The sequence below is a fragment of the Xiphophorus hellerii genome, chromosome 13, assembly GCF_003331165.1.
Source record: "Xiphophorus hellerii strain 12219 chromosome 13, Xiphophorus_hellerii-4.1, whole genome shotgun sequence".
NCBI classification, from domain to species: Eukaryota; Metazoa; Chordata; class Actinopteri; order Cyprinodontiformes; family Poeciliidae; genus Xiphophorus; species Xiphophorus hellerii.
Window position 1 is genome coordinate 3,928,561 of NC_045684.1, and position 17,387 is coordinate 3,945,947.

The window sequence follows — 17,387 nt, forward strand, 5'->3', positions numbered from 1 at the left end:
AGCAGACTGTAAGAAATATCAGGCAGGAGTTAGACGATTTCATTAAAGTTTCAAAAGTCTGACAAGGTGAAGACGCACACCGGTGGACTTCCAAGACAGAGAAATTTTGGCCTGTCAGTTAAGATGATAAAATGAACACATCTGTTCGAGGAAAAAAAGAAATAAGATTAAATAATCTGGTTGCATAACTGTGTTTACTCCTAAATTAATGCTTTCATAAATGTTTTAAAATGTAGTATTTTCTTTCTATTCGACGCTAGTCAGAGAAGTAAAATCTTGAAATATGCAACATCGGTTATCTGTCTGATAACCGATATTAACCAATATTAAATATATAAAGGATAAGATTGGAACTTTATCGCATTAATGCTGATTAATTAATTACATGTATTTTAACATCTACATTATTACGCAATAAACTCAATAATCCTGTTTTTTGAGAACTTGGTGCGCCTATAAGTCTGATGCATTTCATTTAATAAAAACATCCATGTGATTAAAAAAAACTGATTCACTCATCAAATTTAGCAGGTATGCATCAACTCCTAAAAGACGTATGAAATCACATACGTGGCACTGTATGTGTCCTGGCCATGTTTATAGTCAAATTAAATGGCGCTCTGTTTTCAGGTCTCATGAGCGTCTCCTCATCTCTCCGGACCGTCTGGAGGATCACCTGATGACGATGGGTCTGCCGATGGGAACGATGGAGAGAGGGGGTGGGAGCGGAATGGTTCCCACCATGGGCCGACTGAGCCACCACCAAAAGGCTCAGTCGCAGCAGAACATCTGTGCCACGCCGTCCATGGACCGCCACCACATGATCAAGATGAACTCCCACCCGACATCAGGCCACGACCACGAGCGCGGCTCCACAGCTGTGCCCGTGATGGGGATGCATGGCGGCTGGGACTCCCACGGGGGCCATAGCGGAGGAGGGGCGGGGATAATCGGAGGCCAACCCAGCGCCCGGCGCATGGCTTTTGCCAACAAAAGGCAGAACACCATCGAACAGCTTCACTTCATCCCCGGAGGCGGAGGAGGGCAGGGATTGCGGACTGGAAGTAAGAACGAGGTGACGGTGTGAGAGAAGGAGAAGGAGAGGAGAAGGACAGGTGAAGGATGTGGAGAGGAACCAATCAGCGGAAGAATAAAGAAGAGAGATGAAGAAGAAACAGAAATGAGTTAAACCCCAGCTGGCTGCTCAACCTTTAAAAAAAAATTCTCCCCAAAAAACAATGGTTGATGACACCATTCATGTTAGTAAAGCCAGCCGATATTCCTCTTGTCACTTTATGTTTGAAAAAGAGAATATTCAGCCATTCTTTGCAAAAGGAAGAAAAAAAATCCTCATCAAAAGAGCAAAAAAATGCAGCTCAGAGGCTGCTGGGTATTCGCTGTGACTTTTATTGAAGGATATCCACCGAGTTGTTGAGTAGTCCTTGAGTTTTATTGCACTGTCCTCTGAATCCTCGAGTGCTCTGACAGAAATTCATCTGTCGTTGAATCCACTGTGGATGGTGAAGAGCACCGAGCCTGGAGAGGGACAGGTTTGCTTGTTGTTGTATTTATAACAATATTTAGAACCAAACAAGTTACTTTTGTATGAAAATAACTCGATATTGATTACATTAACATGACTGAGCCCTGTAGGATTTTGTGTATACTTAGTTAAACACGTATTTATCCTCAAAGCCGGCCGGTTTGTAACTTAAAGGCTGGATTAGACGATCATCGCTTTCTGTAGTTGTGATTGGACTATTAATGTAAAACTGCTGAATCACTCGAGCCAAGTGCAGTTAACTGTCATCTGACAACAACTGACAACAACTTTACAGCTTCAGTAATTCAAGATTAGAAATTTAGAAATAAAAACAACACCGTCGACTCATGCTGCTGCCACAAAGGCCCAGTCACACCAGCACTTCACAACAAAACAACAAAATCAAGCCAGTGTTCCAAATAAATACTTCATCTTTTTAATAAATCAAGTCTCACGTCAAAAAGTAAAATATCAGTTGTCTGAAAATTTTTAATAGGTTTTTCTGCCATGTTTATTTTATGTTCATTATGTTTCATTCTCTTCTTGTTTCCAATAAATCACAGTCACATGATTAAGATGCACAGATCATGATTTGACCAGCTAGTGCCAAGTCACAGTTTTTGTTTCATTCTCACAGTTTTCATGTTCAATTTCAGGACTTTAACAAATGGAAGATAATTTTATGTAGACTTTTTTTTAATTTAACAATTACATGTAAGAAATAGAAAACATGTTACACGTAGTAGTTTTTACTCCAAATGAGAAATACAAGATGATCCTCAATTATACTAATCAAATATTTCCCACAATTTTATCTAAAGTTTGCATGTTGTATGTTGATGCATTCATGAGCCCAAAAAATGAGTTTTTAATTTTGCTGTATTTAATTGAACAGGATAAAAACATGTTTAGAATATCATATGACAACCTTTTTGTCTTTTAGACTAAAAGTAAATTATAGAAAATTACTTTAAATCACCACTGGTCAAAGCAGGTATGCATCAACTCCTAAAAGACGTATGAAATCACGCAAAAAAATCATTTGTTGGACATGTTTTCTTTTAATCGCAAAACGTCGGGTGTAAAGTGAGCTGTAAAAGTTACATAAGTGTAAAATGATCAATATCCAGCTCACATTGTTCTTCCTTTCGTATTATGTTTTTTTAAAATGTAAGCAATACTGGCACCTATTGGTCCAGTGTGGGATTTCTTTTCTTTCTATTTTTTTGATAAGGTAAATTTCTTATTTGGACTGAGAATTTTAAAAAAGCTCTTTAAAAAAAACTGTTTTTTCCGCAACATATCAAGTGAAATACTTGTAGCAGCATAGATGGAGTCTGAAATTATTACAGGTACTTAAACAAATTCAGTGATGCCTGTGTGACTGGGCCCTGAAATTACCATTCAGTATGTAACCATGTTTTAAGCTAACTTAAAGCCTTGTACAGTGGATTCTAGTGAGTGTACGACATTTATGAAACGTAATAGTGAGAATGTTTTGAATTAGACCTCTCATTAAAAGGAACCGATCTGTGAATAAACATCCCCCGGCCATGTTTCAAACTTTTCACAAGTAACTTGTAAAGTCGAGGGCTTCTTTTTGCAGCGCACTGGCATAGAACAGACCCTCCCGTTTGTCCGAGACGCCACACGCTTCCTGCAAGTTCAGCTGCTCACCTCGCACCAAGGGAAGGAAGGCAGACGGGTTCGAGGCGGGGGAACAATGGACACTTCACACTAAGGGCTAAACTGAATTTATCTTTGTGTGTCTGTGCTCTAAACAGTGTCTGCTTCTCATTTTCATCTCTTGTATCTGTCGGGAGGCATGCTCGTGCTTATTTTCACAGATTTCTTCACGTGTAAAGAGAAAAGAAACATGCAGGGGATTTCTGCAAAAAAAAGCTTTGTGTAAAAATATAATTTTGTTGAATATTGCTATGGGGGAGGAAGCTTTCCATAAAGATGTCATATTTTTGGATTTTTGTTTGTTTCTCTGCCGATAAGATGGACCTTCTGGCCATACTGGCTGGGTTTCTTTTTCATAGTGAAGTTATACTTTGATAAAGACTGATACCACTGATTGAGTGATGCTTCCTGCCAGCCACTTGTAGTGTTCTATGTTATGTTCTCATGTGTTAACGGTTTGATTTAAAAAGGAAAAAAAAAAAGAAGAAAAACCTGACCTCCCCAAATGAGAAAGTGAGCACTCTTATCATGATCTCATCTTTTAAACATGTATTTATTTTTTTAATCTCTGTGAATTTTAATGTATATGCCTGAAATTTCAATTTTACAACTTTTTAGTAGAGTTGGAAAAAAAAAACACATAAAAACAAAAGCAAAACCGTTGTAATCACGGGAACAAAAAAGAGCCGATGCAATCATGGAGAAAAGACGGACCGCATGATGATGTCAGCAGCCAGTGTTAGAGATGTCATGCTGCTGACTTATGATGTCATGGCGTGTATGTACCTAATTGCACATGCGTCTGTTTAAAATTTACGTACCCGTGTGTTAGAATCCCTGTCATTTTTGTTATAGGAATGCTGACACTCATTTTGACTGAAATCGATCACGAAGATGATACTTCGATCCAAAATACAATTGTTGTTCATATCAGCCTGCTTGTGCTTTTTTTGGTCTTCCGTTTTTGTCCCTTTTAATGTCACTGGTTTTTTAAGAGGGACATTGATCACTCCCACCCCTTCAATTTGAGCTGTGTTCACCAAAGCAAGGACTTTTTAAACATTTCAAAATGTACATTTTTAAAGACTTATATGGTGATAAGTAATGGCAGTTATAGGGACCTGTAATAGCCGAGTGCATTGATTTATCGCATGGTTCATCAGTTTGTCGCTGATGTTTGACAGATTAGGTTTTTAATGCAGCTTCTTCCTACGTGCTCATTTTTACAGAATTTTAAGGGCATAGAAGTTTGAAAAAAAAGTTGCAGTTCTTGCAGGGGGATCAAACCTAATTTAAATGTTTTTAAGCAACAACTGCTGTCACTGAAAAGAATATGTTGTGTCTTGTCTTAGTTGCTTTTTAAAAAACTGAGAGTAAAAATCAATGAAATATGAATTCAATCTTTTGATGTCTCACTCATTTCTACTCATAATTTCAAAGGTTGTTTACTGTTGTATTCCATGTTGAGTTAACAGTTCCCCCGATGAAGCTGTGTGCCTGTATTTATGTGTGAGTGTGTTAACCACATGGGGGGAGGGGAGGCATGGGCATATTTGTATTCTCAAAGCTACTCTGCATACCTCAAACTGTATGATAAATTATTTAGAACATTCCCTTATATGTCTATTTCCAAGAATATCCCAACAACGGTCTCACAGATGTGCAACCCTTTTGTTATTGGTGAGAAATTCTTGCATTTGTAGAAATCATACTGTTTAAATGATAATAAAAAATTATCCAACTGAATCTAATTTGTCTGTAATGATTCAAAGTATGTTTTACATTAGGAAAAAAATGTTTTACAGTTTTACAGCTGGGCAATGTACAGCAGGAAAGAGGAAGAATATTGCACACTCAAAATAAAAAAGGTAACTAAGGCGAAGGTGTTTAAATGAAAATAAATGAAAAATTCAGATTTTTATTTACTTTGGTTTAAGGCTCCATGTAAATTTGTTATTTTGAAAAATGGCTTGTGCAACTAAGATAAAAAAAAAATAAAAGATTGACTTGCATTTTTGTTTCAGAATTAAACAATATTGTTGCTCAACATAAAAAAATGTAAAATTATGTTAGTCAGCTTCTTTCTTACTGCTTTTTCCCATCTTAATTATATTGCATATTTGCAATGTAATTTTTTTTGTCTTTATCCATTATGCAACCTCCAAATTTCACAGAGTATCAGCATTTCTGTTGTATTCCTGAGCAGAAGAGTGAAAATCCCATAGAAAGAGATCCAAGCTCTGACTTTCAGCAGAAATCTAACGCAGAAATACGGATGACAGCCACTTCATACTGGGTTGTTCAATTCAGCTTCAGTTCTGTTTATTAATTAGTATAAAACATTAATAAAACAATTTCAATGCACTTTATAACGAACAAGTTAATTTGTATACAGAAAATATGTGTTTCTACTTGGATTCTGACTTTGGAGGCTTTCTGTATTTCTAAATAGGAAAGAAAATTTTCAACAACAAAAAGATCAATGATCAATCCCTTTGATTATTTTTGACCTCACATTTAGAAAATCCCCACTTCTGAGAAAAATAATCGAAGGCACATTATAATAAAAGCGGTGTAAATTGTTGAAAAAAATGTCTTTTTCTCGCATTATTTTAATGTTCATTCAACAAGTTATTTTCATGAGTGCTCAATAAGAGGACACCTCATTGAAATGCAAAAAAGATACCAACCACACAAACCTGTTTGACACACACCAAACAATGCTCCTTGGCATGCGCCGTGATGGCATCTTCAATAGACTAATTAACATTTTGCACTCTTGGTGTGAAAACACACACACACACACCCAGGAGCTTGATGACACAAAGTGTCAGAATGCACGCAATTATATTTTTATTGCATGATGCATGAACCCGCACAGCCTTTCTCACACACAGCTTCATTAATTCATGAGCATCATGCTGGATCGGATCTGATAGCTGTGACTCCAGTCGGACAGACTTACCTTTGCTTGGCTCTACCCGGAACCATTATGCAGACAGGAAACTACCATTTTACCGCTAGCAGCAGCAGCATCGGGGGAACCGTCGTCTACGGAGGGGGACACCTAAAGCAGCTGAGGCGGGGAGGGAAGCTGGAAGCCAGGGAGAAAAGCAGGAAAACCACAACCGAGACAAAATAAGGAGGACGAGTTGGCGTTGAGCGGCAGTGAGTCAGTCGAGGTGTAGGACTTTGGACTCAAACAATGGTCAAAACGGGAGCAGGCCAGCGATTTTGTTAGCGAGAGAAAAGAAGCAGCAGCAGCAGTAGCCCTCCTGGGCAGATGGAGATCCCGGGCCTTTCACGGTGCTTTTCCACGGATGGAGAAAAAGGCCCCGGTGACGGGCATTAGGGACCCCGCTTTCAGAGCGCACGTCCTCCCCCATGCCCTCATACTTTTACCGCCGGGTTTCCCAGCGGCGTTTTCCAACCAGGATTCGTATTTTGGAAGGTAAAAACATAAACAAAAGCAGCTACCAGCAGGACTGACATTAGCATAGAGAAGCTAACGGCTCTGCTAAGTTGGTAGCATGTAGCTTCTGACTAGAAAACGTTTTCTTGCTCTGAATTGTATTTGCTTATTTGCTTTACATAGCGCTTAAAATATAATTCAAAACAAAATAGAGTTGAGTGTTGCACTTCATAGAAAGGCACTACATTTTGATTGTATGTCTTTTTTGCGGTAGAGTAGCGTTTGTTGCAGTCAACGTTAGCTGGCCGAGGTTATTGACAGATGCTAGCAGGGTTTGCTGACTTATTTCTCCGACCTAACCCCTGATATGATTATTTTTTTAAGGTTGTCGAGCTGTGATATCCCGTTTGGGCAGAGTGGGATGTGTTCTTTTTCTCCCACTCTCTTCTTAACACGCAGCTGGAGTTTCGGATCTGTGGATTAGCCGGTGAGATGCAAACACTCATGTAAACAGTCCCATTGCTGCAGATCTAGAGAGAAATCTTTGCATCTGTTGTTGTCAGTGTATCATTCACTGAAAATGTTGAGGTTTAATATGTGAATGGATAGCAAATTCAGCACGTAAATCAATGCATGTTGCAAGTATCTGAACAGTTGTTGCATGTTTGTTTTGAAAAGAGTGGCGCTTAATCTGCAGCTCAGACAAGATGAAAACACCAGAAAGAAATGGAGACTGTGAAGGGAGGCTGGACTCTCTGACAAGACCCTAATTTTCCCTCTTAACACCCATCAGGTTCAGTTGTGCTTGCCTTTTTTGTTTTATCTTGCAGTGAAAGAAGTATAATTTGTTTTGACAAGAAATTAAATTAGTCATCTTTCTTTAGGTGATTCATATCCACTAAAATCTGTAGACAAGGCGAAACAATGTGGTTTATTGGCACAGTTTGGGTGATGCTATGAAACTGCATTGACTCTGCAGGTGTGAATCAAAATGTTTACTTGGTAACATTTTGGGAGATTTTTGTTTTAGATTAATGCATGAGCTGTTGCTGTTACATGAAGATACTGAGTCACATTCAACATACTATCGTGTTAAACTGGAATTCAGTTTTTAAACTAACTACAAAATTAGCCACATTTTTAGTTGCATCAAATGTTTTTGTATCTCAGCAACAGTTTGATCTCTTCTTTCTTCTGTTCTGAACTTCTGTAGTGTGTCACACTTCAGGGAGACCACTTGATTACACAGATTACATTATTAATCTCAATTTCCCTCAAGCATTTTTCTTTCATCACAATTTTTAATTGTTTTTGGTGAGCACTGTTTACAGTCCAGAGTGGGCGCTTTCTGATTGGATTTCATAAACAGTGCTGTATATTGGAGATGCACATCCTGTCATAATGTGGCTTCAGCTCCACAGCTCTGACATTTGCAATTCATTAGTATTGTATACAAATATGTTTTTGTGTAAAAAGTCTAATGTGATAATTAATATGAATCCATTAGCTTCTGTTGGATCAGCATGCTCTGCCTCATCTAGACCATTATTATCAATCTATCATCTGAAAACAGACCAGAACCAGACTGATTGTTTTTGTGTGTTTATATTTGAATTATTTTCTGTCAATGTATGTCCAATGATCTTTTAGCTGTACCCTGTACTTTAGCTGTACTTCTTATATTAAGTTGACAACACTAATTACATATGTAGGTAAAACATTTTTATTGAGTGTATAATAAACATTTGTTTGTGGTTTTAGAAAATTAAAATCAGACAAAAAAAATCCTAATTTCGGGATTACACTTGCAGCTCTGTAAAATACAAGGATTAGCTCAGATTCCTCGTTAGTAGTAGCATTTGCTCCATATTTTGTTCCCCATCGTTTCTCTATTCCTACAGTTATTACTGCTCCCTTTAATTTCAGATTTTTTTATAATTATTCTCTTATGTTCCTGGTGGATTCTGGCAGCAGTTTTTTATTTATTTATTTTTGCTGTTTCAGCACAAAGTTCATGCTGCATTGTCACAAAATTCTTCAAAGTAATGTAACTGTACTGTGTGAGCCTCTGCTGTCATTCCGCCAAGCTTCAAACCGAACACAGATGTGACAGCACGCTCAAGACTGTTTGGCCTCTGTGCTTTTTGTCTCAAGGGAGACGTTTCCATGCCGAGTGCTTTGCAGAAAGCTAGAGAAAGGTCAGAAATAAGCGCTGATTTAACCCTCACATGATGGATGGTTTTTTGTGTGTCATTTGGAGGAAAAGTCACGACTAATAGGCACGAGCAGATGACTTAAAAGATTTACATCAAGATACTGCTGTGGTAGAAGAAGAAGAACGGGTATGGTGTGACAGTTACAATGAAAATAATTACTTTTTCTAACTTTCAGCCAGTTATGATTTGCGGGTAATGCATTGCATTACAGTTATTACTGTATCAAAGACACACAAAGGATTCAGTCAGCATTTGATTACTGGGTTACTGTATATTGCTAGTGGCTCTTAGAGATAATTGTCATTCACTCTGTAAGTCATTTAAATGAGGCTCAAACTTTTGGACTGATGGTCAGATGGTTTTGATAGTTTAGTTCATTTCTAGTTGGTTAGCAGAGAGATGCCATGTCTCAAAAAACACTGGAGGTTTCATGTAATTTGTATCAAAAACATATCAAAGTATGCATAAAATATTGCTGTTGCTGTTGTTTATACACATCAACACTGTAAATGAATTTTTAGGGAGTCATTTTAACAGCAAAGTGTCTGATTAGAAACAGAATTAGTTTTTTTCTTTGGTCTATGATTTTGTTATATGTATAGTTTGGAGTTGTCTTATTTGCCATTGAATTTATTTTTCTATAAATTGAAAGAAAATGACTTATTAAAGTGGTTGATTGTTTATTGCATTGTGTTTAGGGGTTTCATAGGCAAATGTCACATCATGTATTGCTATCAATCATGATATAAGTTTTGATTTATTATGACATTAGACAGCAATTAGTGATGTTTGAAAACCCCCCAAAACTGAAGGTGTTGTCAGAATAGTTTTTTCTATTGTTCCAGGACAGCATCAATAAAAATAAATAAATTAAAAAAGATATTAAATGCAGTTTTAGTGATAGTAATCTCTTTTCTTTAAGGTGTCCTGAAGAAACCTGTTTAAAAGTGGAAACCCTTTCTTTTATTCTCCCCAAATTTCCACAAAATATTGTAATAAAATAAAAAGTTCATATCACCCATCCCTCGTGTTAGGCTAAATTTCTTGCTTGTATATGTTTCATCAAAAACATATCACAGTAGCAAAGAAAAAAAGTAGCATATAAACTATGCCTTTAATTTAACTATGATTAGAAAACACCTAAAAATAAATGAATACAGAGGACATGTGAACATGCTTTTTCAAGAATATTTTATAAAATATCTTACCTGTATACTTGTGTAAAACCTAATCTATCTTCAAATATTTAAAGCTTTTAGATTTATAAGGTGGTTTCACTAAGACAGAAACATTCTGGTCTAAACTAGGTGTCAAAACTACACAGTAAGTTTTTTATTACTTTAATAAAACACCTACGAAAATGCTTGTTTAATTTGAAACTGGTAGGATTCTATCTGTATTGAATTTAACTGATTTATTATTGAGTCATTATGCTTCAAGCTTTAGTCACTAACTGCATTCTGTGTGTTGTTCATTTGATCAGAATCAAAGCACAGAATCACTAATGATTTCATGTTTTTCTTTTCTTCAGGCTACCCAGAGGTTTTCATATGATGACAGAAAACTGTTGAAGAGATGATTAATCCTCCTCTAGAAAAATGAACACACTCCACTCTGTGGGACCGCCTGGCCTGACTTCAACTTAAAAAAATGGAACACTTTAAAGACACACTACAGACTTTTATGTAATTTAGTAAATTTTCTATTTATGACCCTTTATATAACCTCCCACCTGAAGCAATTGAAGGCTTCACCCCATAATAAAAATAAACTTAGTGAAACATTTATGAGAACTAATGAAGCATTAACTGTTGTTGGACTAAAGTGGCTCCTTCAAAGCTTGGGGCTGAAACAAAAGTTTTACTATCCCAGAGGTTACTAAAGGCTCTGCTGGTTTTATAGAATTAGTGGAAGGGATAGTTCTGCCCTCTGAACATTTTGTCACAGCCATATTTAAAGATGTTTCAGTTCAGCAAGTACCCCATGGACATCTTAGAGATGCTAAGTGGACACCAAGCCCACCAGTTTAAAGGGCTTGGCTTGGAAAGACAACTGAGCCACCAACAAGTCCAACTGCAGCATCAGCAGCAGCTCCAGCAGCAGCACCAACCCTCTGCTGATACTTCTGGAAGTCTGCTGTCCGGTCTTGGGCTAGGATCCCTCCAGAGCTCTCGAAGCAATGCCTTCGCTGACTCCTCATCATTATTTGCCAAAATGAGCGCCCCTCCTCCATCTATCTCCCACCAAAGCCAGTCATCCTCATCGTCCCACAGCTCCAGGAAGTCCAGTAAGATTAGCAGCAGTAGTGGCAGTGGGAGTTCCTCATCTGGATATCCCCAGTTTCTGCGGCCTTTTCATCCAGCTGAGGCAGCTCTTGCTCAGGAGCAGCTCCACTCTGGGATGGGGCGTTTTGACTTCACTGGAAGCAGCAGTGGAGGGGCTGCTGGAGTTATTGGGGTCACGCCTGCACCACCCCCCCCTCCGCTGCATCCTGGTCTTTCTGTTCCTCAACCCTCACCCGGTCCGTCTTCGTCTTCACCTTCTCCCTCCACCTCAGCTTCAGCTTCTAATAACCCCTCTGGCAGCACTGCGGTCCCCCTGGTTGGCCAGTCCGATCCCCGCAGCCTCCACCAACAGTTCAGCTGCATGCTTGCTGCCAACCAGTACTTTCTGTCTGGTGTTCCAACAAATAGTAGCCTTGAGCAGTTCCTCGTCCAGCAGGGAACTCACAACCACCTTAGTTTAGGTCTTGGCCAGGGGACGACTGAATCCAACTCAGCCCTGGCCCCTCCTCCTGCCCTTCACTCCTCTCACAGCCACACCGCTCCCCAGACCCAACAGCAACAACAACAGCTGACCCCTCATGCCTTATCTCATCCACACAGCCACACTCACCACCCGCACCCCCTGCACCCAGCCCCTCAGCCTGCCCCACTGAGTGGCTTTGATTTCCAAAGCATTCCAGTACTTTCCTCAAACCAGATAGCATCATTAATGCAGCAGGAGGCGGGCCTTCCCCTCCCCCTGCCCTTGCACCTGTCTCTATCTAAAGAAGATATAACAAAATCAGGAGACAACTCGTCTGCATCTGCTTCAAGTGGGGGTAGCAGGAGGAAGAAGGCAATGGCAGGTTATCTGCCCCAGAGAAAATCTGAAAGTAGCAGCCACAGTCAGAGCGGTCACAGCCACACCAGCAGCAGTGTAACGACTTGCCATAACAACAGCTCAAGTGGGCACACTCAGAGCTCCTCTTCAGGCCTTGTGGGAGGGGGATCCGGGGGTGTTGGGCTAAGTGGCATTGGAAGTGAGACACAGCACTCCTCTCTCCTCTCGTCTTCCTCTCAGCAGCAGTCATCTTCCACTGTCTCATCATCCTCATCAGCCTCCACATCCTCTAGCTCCACTTCTGTGCTTGTAGCCAATGGCAACCAACAATTGTCCAAACCACAAGAACGTCATAGCAGCTCGTCTGGGCAGCCTGAACCAGAACCCCTGTACCACTGTGGTGAATGTGGTAAAACCTTCACTCACCTTTCCAGCCTTCGAAGGCATCTCCGCAGCCATGGCTTGACACCAGAAAGCCAAAGTAGGAAGTCGGACTGTAACTCTCCAAGCCCAGAGCGGATATTCTGCTGTGGTGAGTGTGGGAAGAGGTTCAAAAAGAGAGGTCACCTTATCCAGCACAGTGTCACCCACTCAGAAAACCGGCCTTTTGTTTGCAGCATTTGCCAAAAGTCATTCAACCGCCGGGAGTCGCTTACAAGACATGAGAAGATTCATGATGAGAAGCCATTTCGTTGTCCGGCGTGCGGGCGTTGTTTCCGTGAGAGTACCTCTCTGCTCAACCACGCTGCTTCGGGTGCTTGTGGCAAACCTCCCCGCAGCTCCAAAAATCGGTCCAGCGGTGGGGGGAATACAACATCCAACCCAAGCAGCAGTAAAATGGGAAATAGTGCAGAGAGTGGGGTAGGAATTTCAACTGATGGGGCTGGCATGACAGTTGACAAGTATGCAACAGATTATTCCAGAAATCGATACCAGAACCAGGCGCCTTACAATAGTGGGGTCGGCGATTACAGGCGTCCACAGTCTTCCACGCTCTATTCCTCAGAGAATACATTAGGCAATGAAATGACTGGCCAAACTCTACGGAAAGCCCCTTTAGCTCCAACTCTTCATCCCCATCCTCAGAGCCAGCAGCAGCATCACCACCACCAACAACAGCAGCAGCCCCACCTTCCCTTGTCTTCCTTGTTGGATGATTCAGAGGATGAGGTCACTAGCAGTGCAATGTCAGCCATTGCTGCTGCCGCCGCCGCCTCCTGCGACATTAACTCGGAAAGTCGAGAAGGCGAAAGGAGAGACATCATTGGAGGTCTGCTGGGAGGTTTGGGATTTGGAAACATGAGCGGGCCATCATCAACTAGCCTAAACGGTTCCACCATGCCTTTGACCCACCCCAGCCTGCCCCACACAAAGCCTCGGAGGCCTCGAAAGCCCAGAGAAAAAAGGGATCCAAACACTATTGTGAGGAGGAGGAGGAGTCCAGCACCTCCAGGGGACGGCTCAGAGAGGCCGTATGGCTGTCAGATCTGTGGCAAACGCTTTAGAAGGGCGGAGACATTGAGGCGCCACAACCGGGTTCACACGGGAGAGAAACCTCACGCCTGTGAAGTGTGTGGAAAAATGTTCCGAGAACCTTTTCACCTCACTAAGCATCTGACCGTACACTCTGGTCAAAAGAACTACAAATGCAACCTTTGTGGGAAGTTGTTTGCCTATGCACAGAGCCTTGTTCGGCATGGAAAGCTTCACAGAAAAGGGGAAATTGACAACACGGGTCGGAGAATTAAAGGTGGAGCTGCTGCTGCAATCAGTCAAGTTGCCAACTCTGGAAACTCGGATTACTTCTCATCATGCTCCCAAGAAGAGAAGTCTCCAACATCTGGCACTCCCTCTCAGCGGCTTTACACCTGCACAGTATGTTGGAAGTCTTTCCGACACTATTTCCACCTGACAGCACATCAACAGACTGTCCACGGCGGTGGGGTGGGCCTGGAGAAGTCCTTTCGATGTGAAGTTTGCGGCAAAGCCTTTGCCTACTCCAACAGCTTGGTGCGACACAAGTTGTCACAACATGGCATTGACCGCAATGGTCAACGTGTCAACCAGTCTCAACCCTCTGGATATTCTCCACTGTTTTATGATTCCGGTTCAGGTTCCAACTATGCTGGATCATCCCACATCCCACAGGGAGTTGCTGAGCAGCAGCAGCAACAACAACAACAGCAGCAGCAGCAACAGCAGCAACAACAACAACAACAGCAACAGCAGCAGCAGCAGCAACAACAGCAGCAGCAACAACCACAACAACAGTTGCAACACCCTTTTCACTACCGCTCAAAAAATTTCCAAAAGCGCCATGGACAGACAAGAAAGCACCGAAAGAAAAAACGGCGCATCGTAATCCACAGCATCATGAGAGACGGGAAGCTGGTGGGAGTTCCTTTGAGTAAAGACACTCGCAAGAAGTTGATGATTCTGAGGAGGAAAAAGGGAAGACTGCAGGCGTACATCAACAGGAAAAAGCTCTTGGCCCAGCTGAGGATGAAGGGGGGGGTGATGAAAGTAAAGTCATGGTGCGGGGGTGCGGTCAGAGTCACAGGGCTCACCTCTATGGATGTCCCCCTCAAGCGCTTTCCTTGTCCCATTTGCCCTAGTGCCACATACGCAAAACAGGGCTCCCTGCTGGTGCACCACGCCGTCCGACACCCACCGAGAAACTCAGGGCGTCACGCCCGCTTGCGGTGCCAGGTGTGTGGGCGACGCACCACTTCATTACACAAAGCCTTGAAACACAGGAGTCACCATCTCAAGCAGGCTGCATTCCAGTGCCACAAATGCCAACATCGCTTCTGGAACCCATGTCTCCTGGCCCGCCACAGGTTCTCCTGCCGGGGGGCGAGCACTGGCAGCGTTGCTGAAAACTGGGAGCTGACAAGGATGAGATCAGTGTCAGTTAGTGACCACGCTCCAGTCCCGCTGACAGTTCCGGGTCTGGCCCAGCCTGAGAGATCAACAGTTCTGACTGAGTACAGTCAGTAAACACAAACTGTCTTTTTTTTTTTTAGACTAGATTGTTTTTTGATGTTTATATTTTATTAAATAATCCAAGATCTTAGCACGTTTTTAACAAAATAGGGTGGGGACTGAAAGGGGAAGATTTAGTTCAACTACCAGACTATCCCCACTCCCTTATCTGGACAAGCCTTTAAACAATCCCAGTACAACAGCAGAGGTGGTTAATAAAATGACATGGACTTCTAAAGGCCTAAAATCAAAACCACCCAAACTATCTGCCTCCTGTTCCTCAAAGGTAAAGGAACTAAAGATCATGTTTTTTTTTTGTAGCATCTGTTTGAAAATTGTCAGTAATTTCCATCATGTTTGTCTTGTTCTAAATCCCTTTTGCTGTGTTTGTGCATCAACAAAAATCGGATGTTTATCATAGGGCTGATTGATGTACCAGTTTATTCTTTATCACATTATTCATAGTTATACTGTGTAGTCCTCATTTAATGCTCTGTTTATTACACTGAACAGATTCACTTTTTATGCTGAGATATTTCCCCTTAATATAAATTAATCTCTTTAGGATCTAATACCAAGTAGCTCACAAAAGTGGCACAGCTTGATGCTAGGTGATTTACGGAAAAGAAGCTGAAACACAAAAGCTTAGTCGACTGTTTTTATACTGTACACTACTTTTGTTACTTTTTTTAAAAAATGTGTGAATGAAACACAAACATGACTAAAGCTGTTAACTCTTTCAGGATATGAAAAGGACAACAGAAATAACGAGTGTACTGTACAATTAGTATTATATTTTATTATATATAAATATTATTTGCTGTTTTTTACTCCCAGTTTTCATTTATCTTATCGTTGCTATTCTAAGTGTGGGAGGGGACGAATTGAGACGTTGTTTGTAAAATCATAATTATATGTATCAATGTGATCATCCCTCCCTTACTTTTACCTGAAACTCCGTTTACCTGCTCAAACACAGTTTGGCTCCATTTTTGTAACAGAAACGTGTACACATAGTTCTTATTTAGGTCCTGTCCAGAAGTGCTTATCCATTTTTTTTCTGTAAAACTAAACCATGTAATATGACTAAATTACTATCCTTTGCCTAAAAGTGAGTTGTTGAAAAACCTTGAATAAACACCTGAAATGTCTTTTCTTAAGTTTTATTCTGGTAAATCTAATTGTTTCCACTTTTTATAGTATTTCTACATTTATAATTTATACAGTGTATTAATTAAGTTGTTGCTTTATTTAGCATTTGCTAGTGTCATTTCTGAATGCCTTTGAATTGGTGCCCATTTCCAGTGGTCATTGGACAGGTCACTAGTCTCACAGGACAACAAGGAGACACCAAGGTACAATTTAAAGAGAACAATTAATCTAAGGCTCATGTTTTCTGACTGTTTGGAGAATCCCAGAGCACCTGGAAAGAACCCATGCATGCATGGGGAGACACCATACATGCTCCATAAGGTTGGGATTCAAATCCAGGACCTCCATCCTGACCAGCTATAACTATGCAGACGTCTGTGCCATCACGCAGCCTAAAGCAAATTTTTTGTGTGCTGCATTACCAATAATGAGCCACTAGATGGTGCTGTTTACAATGCTAGTAGTGGCTCGCTCCGTCGACGAAATCCATAGAATTTTAATTTGAAACTTCTTGTGAAAGTTAGATCAAACAAAGCTGTTGATGTAAAACATTTCAGCGTACATAGACTGGTGTTTAAAGTGTGTGTAAAGCAGTCTATTTCGGCCCTGGTGATCATTTTGTGTTCCCTTATGCCACAGGTGTCAAACTCCAGTCCTCAAGGGCCACTGTCCTGCAGTTTTTAGATGTTCCACAGGTACAAAACGCTGGAATAAAATGGTTTAATTACCTCCTCCTTGTGTAGATCAGTTCTCCAAAGCCTTGCTAATGACCTAATTATTCTATTCAGGTGTGGTGCAGCAGAGGCACATCTAAACGTTGCAGGACACCGGCCCTTGAGGACTGGAGTTTGACACCCCTGCCTTATGCACACAGTGTGTAGCAGCAATATAATTTGACACCGAGACCCATAAAACAGGTGCAACAGCTGCTGTATTAAATTCTTAGAGCTTCAGGTTTTCCAGTCATAAATTTTCTCAGGGACAATAAAGGATGGTGTCTAAAAACTTTGCCGTAAGCGCACTTTAGAATAGAATCGAAGTATCCTTTATTGTTTCACGCAGGGTAAATTCAGGTGTAACAGCTGCATCTGATATGTAGGTTCATACAAAAAGTTCCAAAATTAATATGTAAAAACAAAATTAACAATAATGGTAATATAGTGTACATCATCAAATTATGTGACTTAACAGCCAAAATGCAACAGGTAAAATATCAATTATAAATCATACAGAAGACTTTTTTTTTTCTTTATGGTATCTAAGAAACATCACATCACAATTGCAACTA

The 17,387-nt window shown here is 40.7% G+C and overlaps 2 protein-coding genes across 4 annotated transcripts in view; both read left to right on the plus strand.

Annotated features, from left to right (window-relative positions):
- The window catches only part of shisa7b (shisa family member 7), a 41,097-nt gene extending 36,122 nt beyond the window's left edge, over positions 1 to 4,975 (plus strand). For both annotated transcript variants that reach the window (XM_032580974.1, XM_032580975.1), the window contains one exon: positions 631 to 4,975. In XM_032580974.1, coding sequence (XP_032436865.1) covers positions 631 to 1,087 — 457 coding nt within the window. In that variant the 3' untranslated portion in view covers positions 1,088 to 4,975. The remainder of the gene's footprint in view (positions 1 to 630) is intronic.
- Positions 4,976 to 6,051: 1,076 nt separating this feature from the next.
- On the plus strand, positions 6,052 to 16,098 carry LOC116731198 (uncharacterized). Of its 2 annotated transcripts, XM_032580808.1 has the most exons (3): positions 6,052 to 6,680; positions 7,026 to 7,128; positions 10,389 to 16,098. In XM_032580808.1, the coding sequence occupies exon 3, from the start codon at positions 10,817 to 10,819 to the stop codon at positions 14,960 to 14,962; it is 4,146 nt and encodes a 1,381-aa protein (XP_032436699.1). In that variant the 5' UTR covers positions 6,052 to 6,680; positions 7,026 to 7,128; positions 10,389 to 10,816; the 3' UTR covers positions 14,963 to 16,098. The 2 variants fall into 2 exon arrangements, with proteins under 2 accessions (XP_032436699.1, XP_032436700.1); XM_032580809.1 differs by lacking the exon at positions 7,026 to 7,128.
- The last annotated feature ends 1,289 nt before the right edge of the window (positions 16,099 to 17,387 follow it).

Coding starts and splice junctions, on each gene's coding strand:
- LOC116731198 (XM_032580808.1), top strand. CDS start 10,817: ATGTTTCAGTTCAGCAAGTACCCCATGGACATCTTAGAGATGCTAAGT.